Below are 17906 nucleotides of genomic sequence, written 5' to 3' on the forward strand. Positions count from 1 at the left end.
AACTTGCTCCTCTGCCTCTCCATTGTAGTCCCCTAACTGTTCCAGCACTGGTTAAATTCAACTCTCCATCTATTCCTTGCCTATACCTGGGCAGCTGGACGTGGAGAAAAATACATCGTGCTGACTGGTCTCACATTAAGTTTGTGACTCCTGATCTTAAGTGGGCCTTTAGTACTGCCCAGCTGAATTTTTGCATTTCTGCAGTCCATTTGCTCTCCTACTTTCCTAGATGACAATTTCATATGTTCTTTTTTTCCTCTTCAAATCAACAACCCATCTCCCCCCACCCCTTTTCCTTTTTTTTTGAGGAAGATTAGCCCTGAGCTAACATCTTCCGCCAATCCTCCTCTCTTTGCTGAGGAAGACTGGCCTTGAGCCCACATCCATGCCCATCTTCCTCCACCCTATATCCGGGACACCCACTACAGCATGGCTTGCCAAGCGGTGCCATGTCCGCACCCTGGATCCGAACTGGCAGACCCCGGGCCACCAAAGCGGAACGTGTGCACCTAACTGCTGTGCCACCAGGCTGGCCCCCATCTTCCCCCTTTTAACTAAAGAGGTTGCTTCCTGTTTCACTAAGAACATGGAAGCAGTCAGTAGAGATCCAACTCCCTCATGCTCCTATTACCACAGCTGCCAAACATATTTGTGTCAGAATGTGAATACTCTACCTTTTTCTCGTTCCAGTGGATGACTGTTTATGTCCACGTCCAGCATCCACCTCTCTACTTGTGGGCTGGATCCCATCCCATTGCATCCCTCTAATCTGCTCAAGGACATCACCGAGGAATTATCTTGTCCTTTCTTTTGGATCAACAGTTTTTGTTTCTCTACTGAGCCATTAGCATCAGCATATAAATAAGCTATACTGTCTCCCACTTAAGAATAATAAAAAAAATCCCCTTGATGCTATATCTCTTTCCCACTACTCTTCTGTTTCTCTGCTCCCATTTACAGCAGTATTCCTCAAGACAGTTGTCTATAGGCCTTTCTTCTTCCCCTTCTTTTATTCTCTTTAATCCATCCGAGTTAGGCTTTCATCCTAATCATGCCACTGAAACCATTTTGTCAAGATCACTTAGTGGTCTCTACTTTGCCAAGCCCCAAGATCATTTACCCAATTGATCATTTTCTCTTTGTTGCGCTGCTTTTTTAAAAATTGGTTTTTAGGATACCATGCTGTTAGTTCTCCTTTTACTTCATTAGTTGCTCTCTGTTGGTTTCCTCCGCTGGTTCTTCCTCATTTCCCTGACTGCTGAACATTTGTGTACTCCAGGGCTTAGACATTAGGCCTCTTCTCTTGTTCAGCTATGCTCATCTTCAAATAACATCTACAGGCTGACAACTCCTGATTGTATACTTCTAGCCCAGACCTTTCTTCTGAACTTTAGACTCTTCACGTAGGCAGCTTGATCATCTGCTCTTGGATGTTCACTAGTCATCTCAAACATAACATGTCTAAAACCAAAATTTTTTTTCCCTTTAAACATGTTCTTTCTGTGTAACCTTCTTCATTTCAATAAATAACAATTCCATTCTTCTAATTGCGTAAGATAAAAACCTTGAAATCATCTTTATCTTGTCTCTTTCGTTCATATCCATATCCAGGCCATCAGGACGTCCTGTCAGCTTTCTCTTCAAAATATATTCAGAATCTCAGCATTTCTCAGTATCTCCACTGCTACTACCCTTGTCCAAGACACCTCATCCCTTGCCTAGATTATTTTAATAGTCTCCCAGCTGGTCTTTCTGCTTCTACCCCTGCCAACTTTGAATGGTCTCTTCTTACCCTAGCAGCTAGAATGAGCCTTTTAAAACACAAGACAGGTGATATCATTCTGCTCAAAACCTTCTCATTTCTCCCTGTCTTACTCAGCAGAAGCCAAAGCTCTTACAATGGGCTACAGGCTGTTGCATGATCTAAGCTTCTTTTACGTCTTCTATTTCCTCTCCTACTGCTCTCCCTTTTGCTCATTCAGCCTCAGCATCACTGGCCTCCTTGCTGTTCCTTGAAATGTCAAGGATGCTTCTACCTCAGGGGCTTTGTACTTGCTGTTCCCTCTGCCTGGAAAACTTTTACCCCAGATAGCTACTGTGCTGACCCCCTCACTTCGTTTAGGACTGCTTACATGTCACCTGAACAGAGTGGTTTTTGCTGTGTAACATATATAAAATAGCAATCCCTCAGCCCCTAGAACTCTCTCTTCCCTTTTCTCTGCTTTATTTTTTCCCATAGGACTTATTACCATTTGATATATATATAGTTGTTTATTTTTTTGTTCTACTTTGATGAGAAATTCTTTATCTTCATTATAAACTTAAAGATGGAGATAATGTTCCTCATTCTCCTAAACTGGAAGTTCCATAAGAGCATGAACTCTTGTATCTGGCTTGTTTATCGTGATATCCATTGTGCCTCCTACAGTTTCTGGCACATAGTAGATGTTCCATAAATTTTTTTGAATGAATGAGTGCCTTTTAACTTTTCTCTAGCAGAGAGACCAGCTTGCATTTATTATGAGTATATGTGTGGGTGTACATACACATAGTATAGTAACTACATATGATTAGCTGGTCCTTCTAATTTACATTTTATAGGAATACTTCTTCATCCATCTAAATACTGACTTTCTAAGCATTATTTAGTTTAAATCAACCCATAGATTGAAACCTATTGTGTTTGACCTTTCACAAATCCCAGTGCCTCATTTATCATGTGTAATAGCATGGCATCAAGCAATGTAGAGGCATATTTTTTCCCCCATTAAGTCTGCATGCTGCTATAGGAAGAGTTGAGTGTGTGTGGTGCAGAGTTTTGCTATGATATGATGAATCAACCTGCTGTGGTTTTAGATTATACCTTATGGGACTTGCAAAACATTGCCATTTAAAATTATTTTTTAAGGGATTATTGGATATGACTCAGTAAATGAAAGTGGTCTGAACCATTCAAGTGTCCAATTACACCCACCTGATATAAATGGCTCTTCAAAAGCTATATTTTGTAAAACAGCTGAATGATGGTTGAATCATTTACACTTTGCGATGGCCTAAGTAAATAGTTATTTCCAAGAATTATAAGCAAATATAAAAGCAAAATAATGTAAAGTGCCAGATTAATTACTCAGTTATAAATCATTCAAGGAGCTTAACTGTGTGCATTAACAATAAAACCTTGAGTGTGTTGGTGATTGTGTGACAAATGTTTATCATCCTTCATCATATAGAGGGGCTTCTGCGTTCCTCCACAGGCACACAACCACGCATCTGTAGGTTCTAAAGAGATTGTCTCTGTTCTTCCTGAAAAAATATTGTTAGAATTTAAGTTAGAAAATTCATTCCAAAATAAACAAAAGATACAATTTACTTCCGTTTTATTTTTCTTAAGTGATTATTTTTGCTAAATTTGTTGATACTGAATGCTGCATAGGTATGTTGACCTTTAGGAACCAAGACATTTTATAGACAAAAGAAATACTTGTAAAAATAATAGATAATATATACTTTTACACATATAATTATATATGCCTTTTCACACGTTCCAGTCTCATTAACATAGTAAAACATGTTTATTATGTGATCCAAACTTCTGTATCTCCGTATGAAGGTAGCACTTCAATAGAATTTTGGGGAAAAAAATTCTACAGTTGTTGTCTTGTTGTTCACAGGAAGGGAGGCAATAATAAGTTAATAAAGATCTATCATCGAGATGGTAAATATGGCTTTTCTGATCCTCTGACCTTTAATTCTGTGGTGGAGCTCATTAACCACTATCATCACGAATCTCTGGCTCAGTACAATCCCAAACTTGATGTGAAGCTGACGTACCCGGTGTCCAGGTACCAACAGGTATGATTATAGACGTTTTCGATAGCTAGTAAGGAAGTCATTACTTAACAACAGCATTTGATTCTAATTTACCAGGCTTATCACTTAAAAAACCCCAGAAATTTAGTCATTTCAAATTTCCTACTTAAGATTTATGATATTTTTGGAACTTATTTTGTGGCTACTATTCCTTAATACCTTGTTGGATGTATTTATTAACTTCATATAAAAATACTTCTGTTTATGTTTCCTGTTTATAGTTCATTTCTTAATTTTTAAAGTATTATCTATTTTGATGTGATCTAAAGGCTGATCTTAGTGTTAAAGGATTTAGTGCTTTTTCATGCTTAATATTAATTCAGTAGCTTAAACTTCCTGTGGAAATGCAATTTAAAAATAAATAGATGTGGAGAACAGCACTTTGTGTGTAAGAGACCACTCTAGTTCTTTGCAATAGCATTTTATGATATTCCTGGGGGCTTATTTGGAAAATAAGGATGTCACTTTTTTGGTTTTCCCTTGAGAGAACTTACATCTTAAGAACATAATATCATGATTAGGGTGGCGAGGGAGGCAGGGGAAGTCATTTTTCTTTGTAGATAAAAAGCATTCTGTATGATTGTTGTATAATAAATTGATTTTTACACATTAAAAAAATAAATAAATAGATGTGGAAAAATTCATGTGTCAGAATTGTTAACATTCTCTGTTTCTTCTGTTTACTTGTATAGGATCAGTTGGTAAAAGAAGATAACATTGATGCAGTAGGTAAAAAACTGCAAGAGTACCACTCTCAGTATCAGGAAAAGAGTAAAGAGTATGACAGGCTATATGAAGAATATACCAGAACATCCCAGGTTAGTATATTTTAGTTGTTTAGGCCAATAAGTATGCAATGTGACAGTTACATCAGATTTCTTATAATTCACCTGACAATCTTTAGCTGTCTTAGTATCTTAAACAGCCGTTTTGAAACTTTGATGATATAAATTCCTCTCCCATTCATAAATCTTTTTTTTTTCTTCCCAAAGCCCCAGTACATAGTTGTATATCCTAGTTGTAGGTCATTTTAGTTCTTCTCTGTGGGATGCTGCCACAGCATGGCTTGATGAGTGGTGTGCAGGATCCCAATTGGTGAACCCTGGGCCACTGAAGCAGAGCATGTGAACTTAGCTGCTTGGCTACGGGGCCAGCCCCTCATAAATCATTTTTTTATTGGTTAATGATATAATTTATATCACCTACTATTGACTAGGATAAGGTATGACTGCAAGTGACAAAAAATAGCAAAATAACAAAGTCTTCAGAGAGAAATTTTTCTTTCGTGTATAGGCAGTGCCAGGGGTGTTAGGGCAACTCCACAGTCATTAGGGCCTAGGGGTTCTCCTGTCCTGATGCTTTGCTATCTGTGGAAGTTGGCTCACTCCAGTATCAGCCATTACAACCATATTCCAGCAAACAGGAATGAAGAATAGGAAGGAGAAAGGACCATTCTCTGTTTTTAAGGCTGCTTCCTAGAAGAAGCCTACACTGCTTCCACTTTCATCCCACTGGCTAGACATAGCTGCAGACCACCACCAGTTGTAGGGGAGGCTGAGAAAGCTAGTTTTTATTTGGTTAGGTGTGCTGAACTAACATTTGGGAGTTTACATACTGAGGCAAAGAGAGCTAATGGAAATTGTGGGGTCACTAGTAGTCTCAGCTACACAGTTTTTAGATCATAAACCTTAATAATCAATAATACTTGTTTTATCGCATTTATGATGTAGAGCAAAATTCTGAAGAATAATCTAGTTCTTTTCGTAGAACTGTTTTTTTCTAGTTCTTTTCCCAGAAGTACTTTGATTCTTTTTTAGTTACGCTTGGATTGGTTTAATTTGCCCTGAGTTGTTATATGGTATATAAAGGGTGCTGAGAATTTTTATGAAGGGAAGTTTGTTGCAATATTTGGGTCAATAGTGGCCTAAAAATATATATTTCACTAGGGTTATGCATATACTTTTGAAACACAGGTCATTTTGAACATCAAATGATTTATAGAAGCATTTGTCTATATTGATTAGTCCATTTTGTATTAGCATTAGTCCATTCTACTAAATTCAAAGTTAATTCTTGGTGCAACAATAACTTACCTGAGTCCTTTCTAGGAGATAATGATAATGGATTTTTTCTTGTGTTTGTTTTCTATTTCCTAGATTTCTGCTTTTATCTTTATTATTTCCTTTCTTCTGCTTTCTTTCAGTTTAATTTGCTCTTCTTTTTCTAGCTTCTTAATGTGGAAATTTTGTTCATTGGTTTTAAAACTTTCTTATTTTCTAATATAAGCATTTAAAGCTTATAATAAATTTCCCTCTAAGCCCTGTTATAGGTGCATCCTATAAATTTTGTTATACTGTTATTTTCATTTTTCAGTTTTAAATATTTTCTAATTTCCCTTGTGGTTTTTTCTTTGGCCTTTGTATTCTTTAATTTCTAAATATTTGGAGATTTTATAGATATTATTTGTTTCTAATTTAATTTGTTGTACTCAGTGAACATACTCATTAAGGTTACAGTCCTTTGAGATTTATTGACTTATGACCTAGCACATGCCTTATTTTGGTAAACTTCCCATGTGTACTGACAAAGACTAGTATAGTTGTTGGTATAGTACTCTGTAAATATCAGTTAGGCCAAGGTGATTGATAGTGTCATTCAGATATTCTATATCTTTACTGATTTTTTTTTTGCTAGTTGTTCTGTCAGTTATTGGGAGAGAATCTTAAAGTCTCCAATTACATTTGAGGATTTGTCTACTGCTCTCTTTAGTTCTCTTAATTTTTGCTTTTTGTATATTAAAAGTCTATTAAGTGCTTACACATTTATGTAAGTTTACCCCTTTATCAATATGTAATATTCCTCTTTATATCTGGTAATCCTCCTGGTCTTGAAGTCTGTTTTTTCTGATACATCCCCACTAGCTTTCATATACTTGCTATATGCATGATATATCTTTCTCTGTCCTTTTACTTTCAATCTGTTTGTGCCTTTATATTTAAATTGCATCTCTTATAGATAATATGTAGCTGGGTCTGGCTTTTTTAAAAATCCAGCCTAACAATCTCTGCCTTTTAACTGGAGTGTGTAATCCATTTCTATTTCTTGTAATTGTTGATGTGGTTGGGTTTATGTTCACTTTTTTGTCATTTGCCCCATCTGTTTTTCGTTCCTCCACAACTCTTTTACTATCTTCTTTAGGTCAGACAGTTTTTGGTATTCCATTTTGATTCCTCATCTGGCTTTTTAAGGGCTCTTTTTTTCTTTTTTTTTCAGGTAGTTGCTCTAAGGATTACAACATGCATTTTTAATTCATTACAGTTAAGTTCATATTGTACTATGTATCCTGTAAATTTAGTAACTTTACAACTACATAATTCCATTTCCACTTCTCATTGTTGTCATATATTTTGTATCTACATATGTTAACCCCATAATTCAATGTTATAATATTTGTACTAAGCATTCGTTATCTTTAGAATAATTTTAGAGAAGGAAAAAAAAGAATCTTTTGTATTTACTCATATATTTACCATTTCTGGTATTCTTCATTCTTTCCTATAAATCTGGGCTTTCCTCTGGTGTCATTTCCCTTTAGCCTGAAGAACAGTATAATACTTCTTGTAGAGCAGGTCATTTGGCAGCAAATACTCTCAGCTTTCATTGACCTGGTACTGTGATCTATGTATTTTGCATTCATATAAAATTTTTTTATTAATAAAATTTTTTGTCTTGTGGTAAAGTATACATGACAAAATATTTGTCATTTTAGCCCTTCACAAGCATACAATTCAGTGACATTAAATACATTCACAATGTTGTATAACCACCACCACTGTATACCCAAAACTTTTTCATCATCCCCAACAAAAACTCTTTACCCATTAAACAATAACTCCCCCTTCTCCATCTCCCCAGCCCCTGGTAACGTTGTTACCTCAACTAACCTCTACTTTCTGACTCTCTAAATTTGCCTATTCTAGGTACCTTATACACGTGGAATCATAAAATATTTGTCCTTGTCTGGCTTATTTCACTAATTATGTTTTCAAGGCAAATCCATGTTGTAGTATATATCAAAATTTTATTCCTTTTTATAGCTGAATAACATTCCAGTGTATGTATATACCACATTTTGTTTCTCCATCTGTTGTTGGACATTTGGATCATTTCCAATTTTTGGCTATTGTGAATAATGTTACTTTGAACATTGATGTACAGATTATCTGTTCGAGTCTCTGCTTTCATTTCTTTTAGATATATACCTAGGAATGGAATTGCTAGATCATATAGTTCTATTGTTAACCTTTGGAGAAACTGCCAAACTGTTTTCCACACTGGCTAAGCTATTTTACATTCTGACCAGCAGTGCATGAAGCTTCCAGTTTTTCCGCATCCTCAAATCCTTGTTATTTTCTGTTTTTGTAATTTTGAAATTTCTTTATAGCCATGATAGCAGTTTTGAAGTAATATCTCATTGTTTTTGTTATTGTTGAGTTTTAGGAGTTTTTTAAAAACAATATAGTCTATGTATGAATCCCTTATCATATTTATGATTTTTAGATATTTTTCCCCTTCTGTTGGTTGTCTTTTTGCTTTCTTGATAGTATTCTTTGGTGCACAAATGTTCTTAATTTTGATGAAGTCCAATTTGTCTATTTTTCCTATTACCTATGCTTTTGGTATCATATTCATGAAATTTTTGTCAAATCCAATGTCATAAAGATTTTCTTCTAAAAGTTGATTGTTTTAACTCTTAAATTTAGGGTTTTGATTCATTTTGATGTAAGGGCCAACTTTATTCTTTCCATGTGAAAATCCATTTTCCCTGCTTTGTGGTCCCAACACCATTTCCCCATTGAATGGTCTTGGGGCATTTGCTGAAAATCCATTGACCACAGGTGTGAGGATTTATTTTTGGACTCTGTGTTGTCTCCCATTGGTCTGTGTGTCTATCCTTATGTCAGTACCATGCTGTTTTGATTTCTATAGCTTCATAATAAGCTTTGACATCAGGAAGTGTGAGTCTTCCAACTTTGTTTTTTGTCAAAATTGTTTTGGCTATTCTGGATTCCTTTCCATTCTATGTGAATTGGAGGATTGGTTTTTCCATTTCTGTGAAAAACGCAGTTGGGATTTTGATAAAGACTGCATTGGATTTGTAGATCACTTTGTGTAGTGTTGTCATCTTAACAGTGTGACGTCTTCCAATCCACGAAGACAGGATGTCTTTCCATTGATTTCTGACTTTAATTTCTTTCAGTGTTGTTTTGTAGTTTTCAGTGTAAGTGTTTTCCACCTCCTTGGTTAAATTTATTCATAAGTATCTTATTCTTTGTGATACTGTTGTAAATGGAATTGTTTCCTTAATTTCCTTTTTGGATTGTTCATTCCTAGTATATAGACTACAACTGATTTTGTGTATATAGATTTTTGTATTCTGCAACTTTGCTGAGTTATTAGCTGTAACAGTTTTTTTGGATTCTTTAGGGTTTTGTACGTGTAAGATCGTGTCATTTGAGATAGTTTTTCTTCGGGGCCGGCCCGGTGGTGCAGCGGTTAAGTACCCATTTTCCGCTTCAGTGGCCTGGGGTTCGCTGGTTCAGATCCCGGGTGTGGACATGGCACTGCTTGGCAAGCCATGCTGTGACAGGCATCCCACATATAAAGTAGAGGAAGATGGGCACAGATGTTAGCTCAGGGCCAGTCTGTCTCAGCAAAAAGAGGAGGATTGGCAGCAGTTAGCTCAGGGCTAATCTTCCTCAAAAAAAAAAAAAAAAAAGAAAGAAAGAAAAAGAGAGAGTTTTTCTTCTTTTCCCGTTTGGATGTCTTGTATTTTTTTTTATTGCCTAACTGCTCTGGCTAGAACTTCAAGTACTATGTTGAATAGAAATGGTGAAAAGTGGCATCCTTGTCTTGTTCCTGATTTAGGTGGAAAGCTCTCCATTTCACCACTGAGTGTGATGTTGGCTTTGGGTTTTTCGTGTATGGCTGTATTACTTTCTTAGGTCTGCTGTAACTAAGTACCACAAACTGGGTGGCCAAACACAACAGAAATTTATTGTCTCACTGTTCTGGGGGCTGGAAGTCCAAAATCAAGGTGTTGGTAGGGGCCGTTCTATCTCTGAAGGCTCTGAGGAGGATCCTTCCTTGCTTTTTCTTAGTTTCTGATGGTTGCTGGCAATCCTTGGCATTTCTTGTATTGTAGACGCATCACTTCAATCTTTGCCTCCATTATCAATGGCATTCTCCCTCTGTGTCTGTTTTTTCTTCTTATAAGGATACAAGTCATTGGATTAGGGCCCACTCTAATTCAGTATGACTTCATCTTAATTTACTAATTACATCTGCAAAGACCCTATCTCCTAATAAGATCATATTCTAAGATCCTTGGGGTTAGGACTTGAACGTATCTTTTTTGGGAATGCTGTTTAGTCTACAACAGTGGCCTTTATCATGTTGAAAAAGTTTCCTTTTGTTCTTAGTTTATTGAATGTTTTTATTGTGCAAGTGTGTTGGATTTTGTCAAATGCTTTCTCTGTGTCAGTTAAGATGATTACGTTTTTTTTTCCCTTCATTCTATTAATGTTGTGTATTATATTGACTGATTTTCATATGTTGAACCCCCCTTGCACTCCTGGGATAAATTCCATGTGGTAATGGTGTATAGTTATAGTCCTTTTAATATGCTGCTGAATTTAATTTGTTAGTATTTTGTTGAAGATCTTTGCATCTGTATTCATAAGGGACATTTTCTTTGTGTTTTCTTTTCTTGTTGTCTCTTGGTCTGGCTTCAGTATCAGAATAATGATGTCCTCATCGAATGAGTTAGGAAGTGTTCCCTCCTCTTCTATTTTTTGGAAGAGTTTGAGAAGAATTGTTGTTAATACTTCTTGAAATGTCTGGTAGATTCACTAATGAAGCCATCTGGTTCTGGGCTTTTCTTTGGTGGGAAGTTTCTGATTACTGATTCAGTCTCCTTACTGGTTATCATAGTTCTGTTCAGATTTTCTGTTACTTCTTGAGTCAGTTTTGGTAGTTTGTGTGCTTCCAGGAATCTGTCCATTTCATCTAGGTTATCTAGTTTGTTTGCTTGTAGTTGTTTATAGCATTTTCTTATAATCCTTTTTATTTCTGTAAAGTTGGTAGTATGTCCCCTCTGTAATTTCTGATGTTAGTAATTTGAGTCTTCTCTGCTTTTCTTAGTCAGTCAAACAAATGGTTTGTCAATTTTGTTGATCTTTTCAAAGTTTTTGGGTTTTTTCCTCTATTTGGTTGATTTTCTCTATTTTTCTATTCTCTATTTTATTTATTTCTCCTCTACTCTTTATTATTTCCTTCCTTCTGGTAGCTTTGGGCTTAATTTGCTCTTCTTTTTCTAGTTTCTTAAGGTATATAGTTAGGTTATTGATTTGATATCTTTTTTCCAAATGTAAGTGTTTATAGTATAAATTTCCCTCAAGCACTGCTTTTGCTGCATCCCATATGCTGTGTTTTTGTTCTTATTTATTTCAAGGTATTTTCTAATTTCTCTTGTTGTTTCTTCTTTGACCCATTGGTGGTTTAAGAACGTGTTGTTTAATTTCCACGTCTTGGGGGTTTTCTTGTTTTTCTTCTATTTTTGATTTCTAGTTTCATGTCTTTGTGGTTTAGAAAGATACTTCATATGACTTCAGTCTTTTAAAATGTATTAAGACTTGTTTTATAGCCTGTTGTGATCTATCATGGAGAATATTCCATGTGTACTTGAGAAGAGTGTGTATTCTGCTGTTGTTTTGTAGAGTGTTCTGTATATGTCCGTTAGGTCTAATTGGTTTATGGAGTTGCTCAAGTTCTCTATTTCTTTATTCATCTTTCATCTGGTAGTTCTATTCATTATTGAATGTGTGGTATTGAAGTCTTCAACTGTTATTGTAGAACTGTCAAACTGTCCATTCCTCCTTTAATTCTGTCAATTTTTGCTTCATTTATTTTGGGGCTCTGTTGTTAGGTGCATATATGTTTCTCTTTTTCTTCTCCTCCCTTCTGGTATTCCCATTGCATGTGTGTTACACCTTTTGCAGTTGTCCCAAAGTTCTTGGATGTTCTGTTCTGTTTTTTTCAGTCTTTGTTCTCTTTGCTTTTCAGTTTTGGAGGTTTCTAATGAGATATCCTCAAGTTCAGAGCAGGGATTCTTGCTTCAGCTATGTCCAGTTGGTATTTCTGTTTCTCTGCATACATTGGCCATCTGTTCTTACATTCAGTCTACTTTATCCATTAGAGTCAGTAGTATATTAATCTTAGTTATTTTAAATTCCTGGTCTGATAATTCCAACATCCCTGCTATGTCGAGTTCTGATGCTTGATCTATCTCTTCAAATTGTGTTTTTGGCTTTTGGTATGCTTTGTGATTTTTTCTTGATAGCCAGAAAGGCTGTACTGAGTAAAAGAAACTGCTGTAATTCGGCCTTTAATGATGGTGGTGAGGTGTGGGAGAGGGAAGCACTCTATAGCTCCAGGACTGGGTCGCAGTCTTTTAGGGAGTCTACGCCTCTGGACTATAACTTCACAAGTGTTTCTCAGGGTTTTTTCCTCCACCCTTAGATGGGAGAGGATGGCTAGAGTGGATTGGAGTTGGGTATTTTCCTTCTCCCAGGTCAGTTAGGCTCTGATAATACTGCAGGAAGCTAGGCTCTGGTTAACTAGTTTCTCCTGAGGTCAGGCCTTGCTAAGAACAGTGTGCTCTGGCATATTTCAAAATGGTTCCGTTTCTTCTCCTTCTGCTGGAAACGTGAGGGAATTTTTCTCCAGTATTTACTATGAGAACCTGATTGAGCTCCTAGAGGTAAATCTCAGAAAATTTTGGGGGTCTCTTTTGACTGGGTTTCCCTGGAGTTTTTATCTGTCAGAGTTGCCTACCCTGAGTCTCCAGCAATTTGTCAAGTGCAGTTTATGTTTTCCTACCCTGCTACTGGTTTCTGCAGTGGTTTCTGCTTATGAGCACCTCTCTTACAGATCCTAGAAGAGTTGTTGCTTTTTGAGTCTGTTTAGCTTTTTACTTGTTTTTTGGATGGAGTGGTGACTTCCAAGCTTCTGATATGCAGAACTGGAAACCAGAAATTCTCTCTATATAACTGTTTTATCTTCTTGATGTAGTGAACCATTATCAGTATGTAATGTCCTTCTTTGTCTCTTGTAGCCTCTTTTGACTTAACATCTATTTTGTTTGATAACAATATAGCCACCGCCACTCTCTTTATCTTCATATTTGTGTGGAATATGTTTTTCCATCCTTTTACTTTCAACCCTTTGTGTCTTTGCATCTGAAGTGAGTCTCTTGTAGATAGCATCTGGGTGGATCGTTGGTTGTTTTTTTCTTTTTTTTTCTTTTTTTTTAAAGATTTTATTTTTTCCTTTTTCTCCCCAAAGCCCCCAGGTACATAGTTGTGTATTCTTCGTTGTGGGTTCCTCTAGTTGTGGCATGTGGGACGCTGCCTCAGCGTGGTCTGATGAGCAGTGCCATGTCCGCGCCCAGGATTCGAACCGACGAAACACTGGGCCGCCTGCAGCGGAGCGCGCGAACTTAACCACTTGGCCACGGGGCCAGCCCCCGGTTGTTTTTTTCTTTGTAAAATCTGTTTACCAGTCTCTACCATTTAGTTGGAGAGTTTAATCCACTTACATTTAAAATAATTACTGATTAATGATAAGGAAGGACTGATTTCTGGTTTTAGCAGTTAGTTTTCTGTGTGTCTTACACGATTTTGTTTTTCAGTTCTTCCATTACTGGCTTTTTTTGTATTTAATTGATTTTTTTTTAGTGTACCTTTTTGATTCCCCACTTCTTTCCGTTTCTGTATATTTTTTAGTTTTTCTTAGTAGATACCTTGGAGATTATAATTAATGTCTGAAATGCGTAACAACCTAGTTTGAATAATGCTAACTTACTGAATAAGTTTTCAATAGTATATAAACACTGCTCCTATGCATCTTTGTCTTTCTTCCTTTCTATTGTTATTGTCACAGATTACATTTTTATACATTGTATACCAATTAACATAGATTTATAACTATTGTTTTATGCATTTGTCCTTTAAATCATGTAGAAAAAATAATTCTAAACCAAAAGTACAATAATCCTGTCTTTTATTTACGTATGCAGTTACCTTTACTTTATTTCTTTATGTGGTTTTGAGTTACTCTCTAGTGTCATTTCATTTCAGCCTGAAGGAGTCTTTTTAGCATTTCTTGTAGGGCAGATCTAGTGGTAATGAACTCTCTCAACTTTCGTTTATCTGGAATATCTTAATTTCTCATTCATTCTTGAAGGACAGTTATGCTGGATATAGAATTATTGGTTGACAGTTTTTTTTTTCTTTCAGGACCATAAATATGTTATCCCAGTGCCTTCTGGTCTTCCTGGTTTCTGATGGGAAATCAGCTATTAATTTTATTGAGGATCCTTTGTACACAATGAGTTGCTTCTGTCTTGCTGCTTTCAAGATTCTCTGTCTTTTGACAATTTGACTATAATGTGAAATACTTGTTTTTTGTATCTTTGTTTATAGTTTGTAATTGCTAGCTGTGGAAGGGTTAGTCAGCTATCAACTATTCCAGTATTACTGTAACTCAGGTGTCTTGTTTTGACCCTGGTGTTTATGTTCTTGATTGTCTCAGCCCCAAAGCCCTTGATAGTGTCTGTGGTGGGCAATGTAAAGGTAGAGTCTGCACCAGGAACCTCACGACTTGTGGGGCTTATTAGGGGATATTGGCCTGTGAGAATTACAGATTAGAAATGAGATAGAGTATTGATTGGGAAAAGGTGTGGGATTACAGTGGCCAGAAATGCTTTAATGGTCCATTTTCCTATGTAAGATGTTTGATTCCATTTTATTTTCAGGGTTTTTTTAATTGGTTAATTAGTTATTCAGAATAATTTTAATAACCTTTATTTCTCTCTACCTGGATACTTGTGGTGTGCCTGTGTGTGTGTATGCTTTTTTTACACTGCAAATTTCAGCTTCTCTGTATTCCTTTAGCTTTTCCAGATGAATTATCTGTGATGAGGGCAGTGTTTGGGGTAAAGTAGGGAAAAAGTTACTGAGCTGCTTCAGATTGAATCATCATAAGTGGTCAGCATTAGGGGATGGTGAAATGATCATACATATAATAGAAGGTTTTATAGCTGTTTAATTAGTTTTTCAGAAATTATTTTAAAACTTTTTGATATTTAGAAAGTGCAAAAGTTATGTAAATTTGTATGTTAAAGTCAGTATAAATTATTGCTGAATTCTCTATGAATTATAGCATACAGGGTAAAAGTCCTCATTCCCCAGAGGCAACTGCAGTTATTAAGGGCTTCTTAGGAGTTCCTAATGAATTGAGAAATGCTTAGGATCTAGTTTCGGGTAAAAGGAGACAGCATGTAGAATTGTGTGTGCAATGTGATTTGTCAGCTGAGGGTGTACCCACTCACCTGAAGGTGAGACTTTATGAGAATATACTGGGATGTTTTGAATGGTAGAATTAGAGGGATTTGGTAAAAATACAATTAAAATAGAAAGAAGGAAATAATAATAGAAATAATATGCATATATTATTTTATATAACAAAAATGGCATTTCTTCTTTTTAAAACAAAATGAAATAAAGTTATGCTATAACCATCAAAAAGAATGAGTGAGGTTTATATTTACTGATTTTGAGTGATTTCAAGATTTATTACATAAAAGAAAGCAAGGTACAGAAAATTGTACATGGTATGCTGTCATTTATGGTTAAAAAAAGAAAAAGAGTGTGGAGGGTGATATATATTTATATGTGCTCAGAATATCTATGGTCAGAAACTAGGTGTATTCTCTGGGGAGGATAATTAAGGCAGTGAGATAATTAAGGAAACTTACTCTTTGCTGAATATTCTTTTATATTATTTGATTTGTCTTTTTCTGTGCACATTTATTACCTTCTTAAAAATATATAGAATAAACTGAATTGGAATTTAGGAGATTTATTTTCTTTAAAAAAATTATTATTATTTTTTTAATGAATTTATTTTTTGCTGAGGGAGATTTGCCCTGAGCTAACATCTGTGCCAGTCTTCCTCTATTTTGTATGTGGGTCACTGCCACAGCATGGCTGCTGATGAGTGGTGTAGGTCTGTGCCTGGGAACTGAACCCTGGCTGCAGAAGTGGAGTGTGTGAACTTAACCACTAAGCCATGGGGCTGGCCTCTAGGAGATTTATTTTCTAATCCTGGTTATGTTAAAAACTGGTTGTATCCCTTGAGAGCCTGTCTGTGCTTCAAGTTCCCATCTGCAAGATGGAGATAATGACAACCCCAGCTAAATTTGAGTAAGTGTGTGAGAGAGAAACAGAGGATCAGGTAAAAAATAAAGGTCAGTATAACCATTCAAAAACATTTATCGAATACCTACTCTAGGTGTGATACTATGCTTGACTCTAGAATCACAGAGGGAGAGATGAGGCCCTCTTCTTCAAAAGTTTGAAGTACTCTGACAATATTTGTTAAACACAATGTTCATTATTCAAAATGGTGTACTTTAATCCCTTTCTTCTGCATCAGACAAAGCAATGATGGATTACTATATTTGTGTGTTTATATTTATTTAAAGGGCATTTACAACACTGTGTTTAATCTCACAAAGAATATTGAGTAAAAGATGCAAAAGAATACATGTGAGTCTTATTTATATAAGGTACAAAACCAGGCAAATGTTAACTTTTTTATTTTGGATGAGAATGTAAACTGATAAAGCCATAAAGAATAACAAGGAAATGATCATCATAAAGGACAGGGTAGGGTTTATCACCAAGGTGGGAGAGGTAGAGTTGGGGGAGGCAGGGAGTTGTGATCCAGAAAGGATACACAGGGAATTTCTGGGGTGCTGGTGGAGGATGTTCATTTTGTAATAATTTGTTAAGCTGTGCATCTGTTTTATGCACTTGTTATGTTATAACTCACACTAAAAAATAATGAACATTAAAAGCACATGGCTATATGTAAGAAGAATATGAATATTTCTATAGATCAGAGATGGAACAGGAACCCATAATAATAATCTTAAATGGAATTTCCAGATCTGAAAATAAGCAGAGATGACTGTGAGTTTGATCTCCCTGGTAGTTCTGTCTGTCATCTTTGTTGATTTTTCCTCTTTAATCTTGGTCCTCTTCTCTTTTCTACTTACTCATTCACTCTCTGGTAATCTCAAACAGACTTATGGCTTTACATACCACCTATATGCCAGTAATTCCCAAAGTTATATCTTTGGTTCTTCTAACTACTCTTAACTCTAGACTCATATATCCAACTGCCTATTCAGCAGCTTCACTTGGATGTTTAGTAGATATCTCAAACTTAACATTTCCAAAATTGAACTCTGATATTCCACCTCAAGGCTGTTCTACTCTTTGCTTTCCCTATCCCAGGGCAGAGCAAACACATTCTTCTTCTTGCTCAGGCCAAAAGCCCTGAAGTTATCCCAGACTCTTGCTTTTACACCTTGCATCCAATCCATCAGTAATTCCTGTTGACTTTACTTTTAGAATATACCCAGAATTCAATGCCTTCTCACCACATCAATTGCCAATACCTTGACCTAAGCTATTATCATTTCTTGCCTTGATATACCACAGAAACCTCCTAACTGGTCTTCTTGCCCTTATGTCTGTTCCCTTCCCCCTGATCAATTCTCAGCATAGCAGCTAAGTGATACTTGTAAAACATGGGTAATATCACAGCACTCCTTTGTTTAAGACCTATCTCTGATTCTACATTTTACACAGAGTAAAAGCCAGAGTCCTTTCTACAATGCCCAGTATGATCTATGCCCCTCTTCCTCTCTGACCTCCTTTCTTACAACTCTCTTCCTCTCTGTGCTCCCACCACACTAGCCTCCTTGCTGTTCCTTGAATATACTGGATCTGCTTCCTACCTTCCGAGTGTTTGCACTGGCTATTTCCTGGCCTAAAACACTTTCCTCCCAGATAATCACCTGGCTTAACCCTCTTACCTCCTTCAAGCTGTCATCTCAGTGCTGC

At 36.2% G+C, this 17906-nt stretch overlaps 1 protein-coding gene across 8 annotated transcripts in view; it reads left to right on the forward strand.

The window, feature by feature from the left end:
• PIK3R3 (phosphoinositide-3-kinase regulatory subunit 3) overlaps nt 1-17906 on the forward strand; it is a 109011-nt gene that overhangs the window by 65102 nt on the left and 26003 nt on the right. For all 8 annotated transcript variants that reach the window (XM_008521540.2, XM_070609750.1, XM_070609746.1 and 5 more), the window contains 2 exons: nt 3672-3852; nt 4563-4688. In XM_008521540.2, the coding sequence (XP_008519762.1) occupies nt 3672-3852; nt 4563-4688 (307 nt within the window). The remainder of the gene's footprint in view (nt 1-3671; nt 3853-4562; nt 4689-17906) is intronic.

The sequence above is a fragment of the Equus przewalskii genome, chromosome 2 (assembly GCF_037783145.1).
Source record: "Equus przewalskii isolate Varuska chromosome 2, EquPr2, whole genome shotgun sequence".
Classification (NCBI taxonomy): Eukaryota; Metazoa; Chordata; class Mammalia; order Perissodactyla; family Equidae; genus Equus; species Equus przewalskii.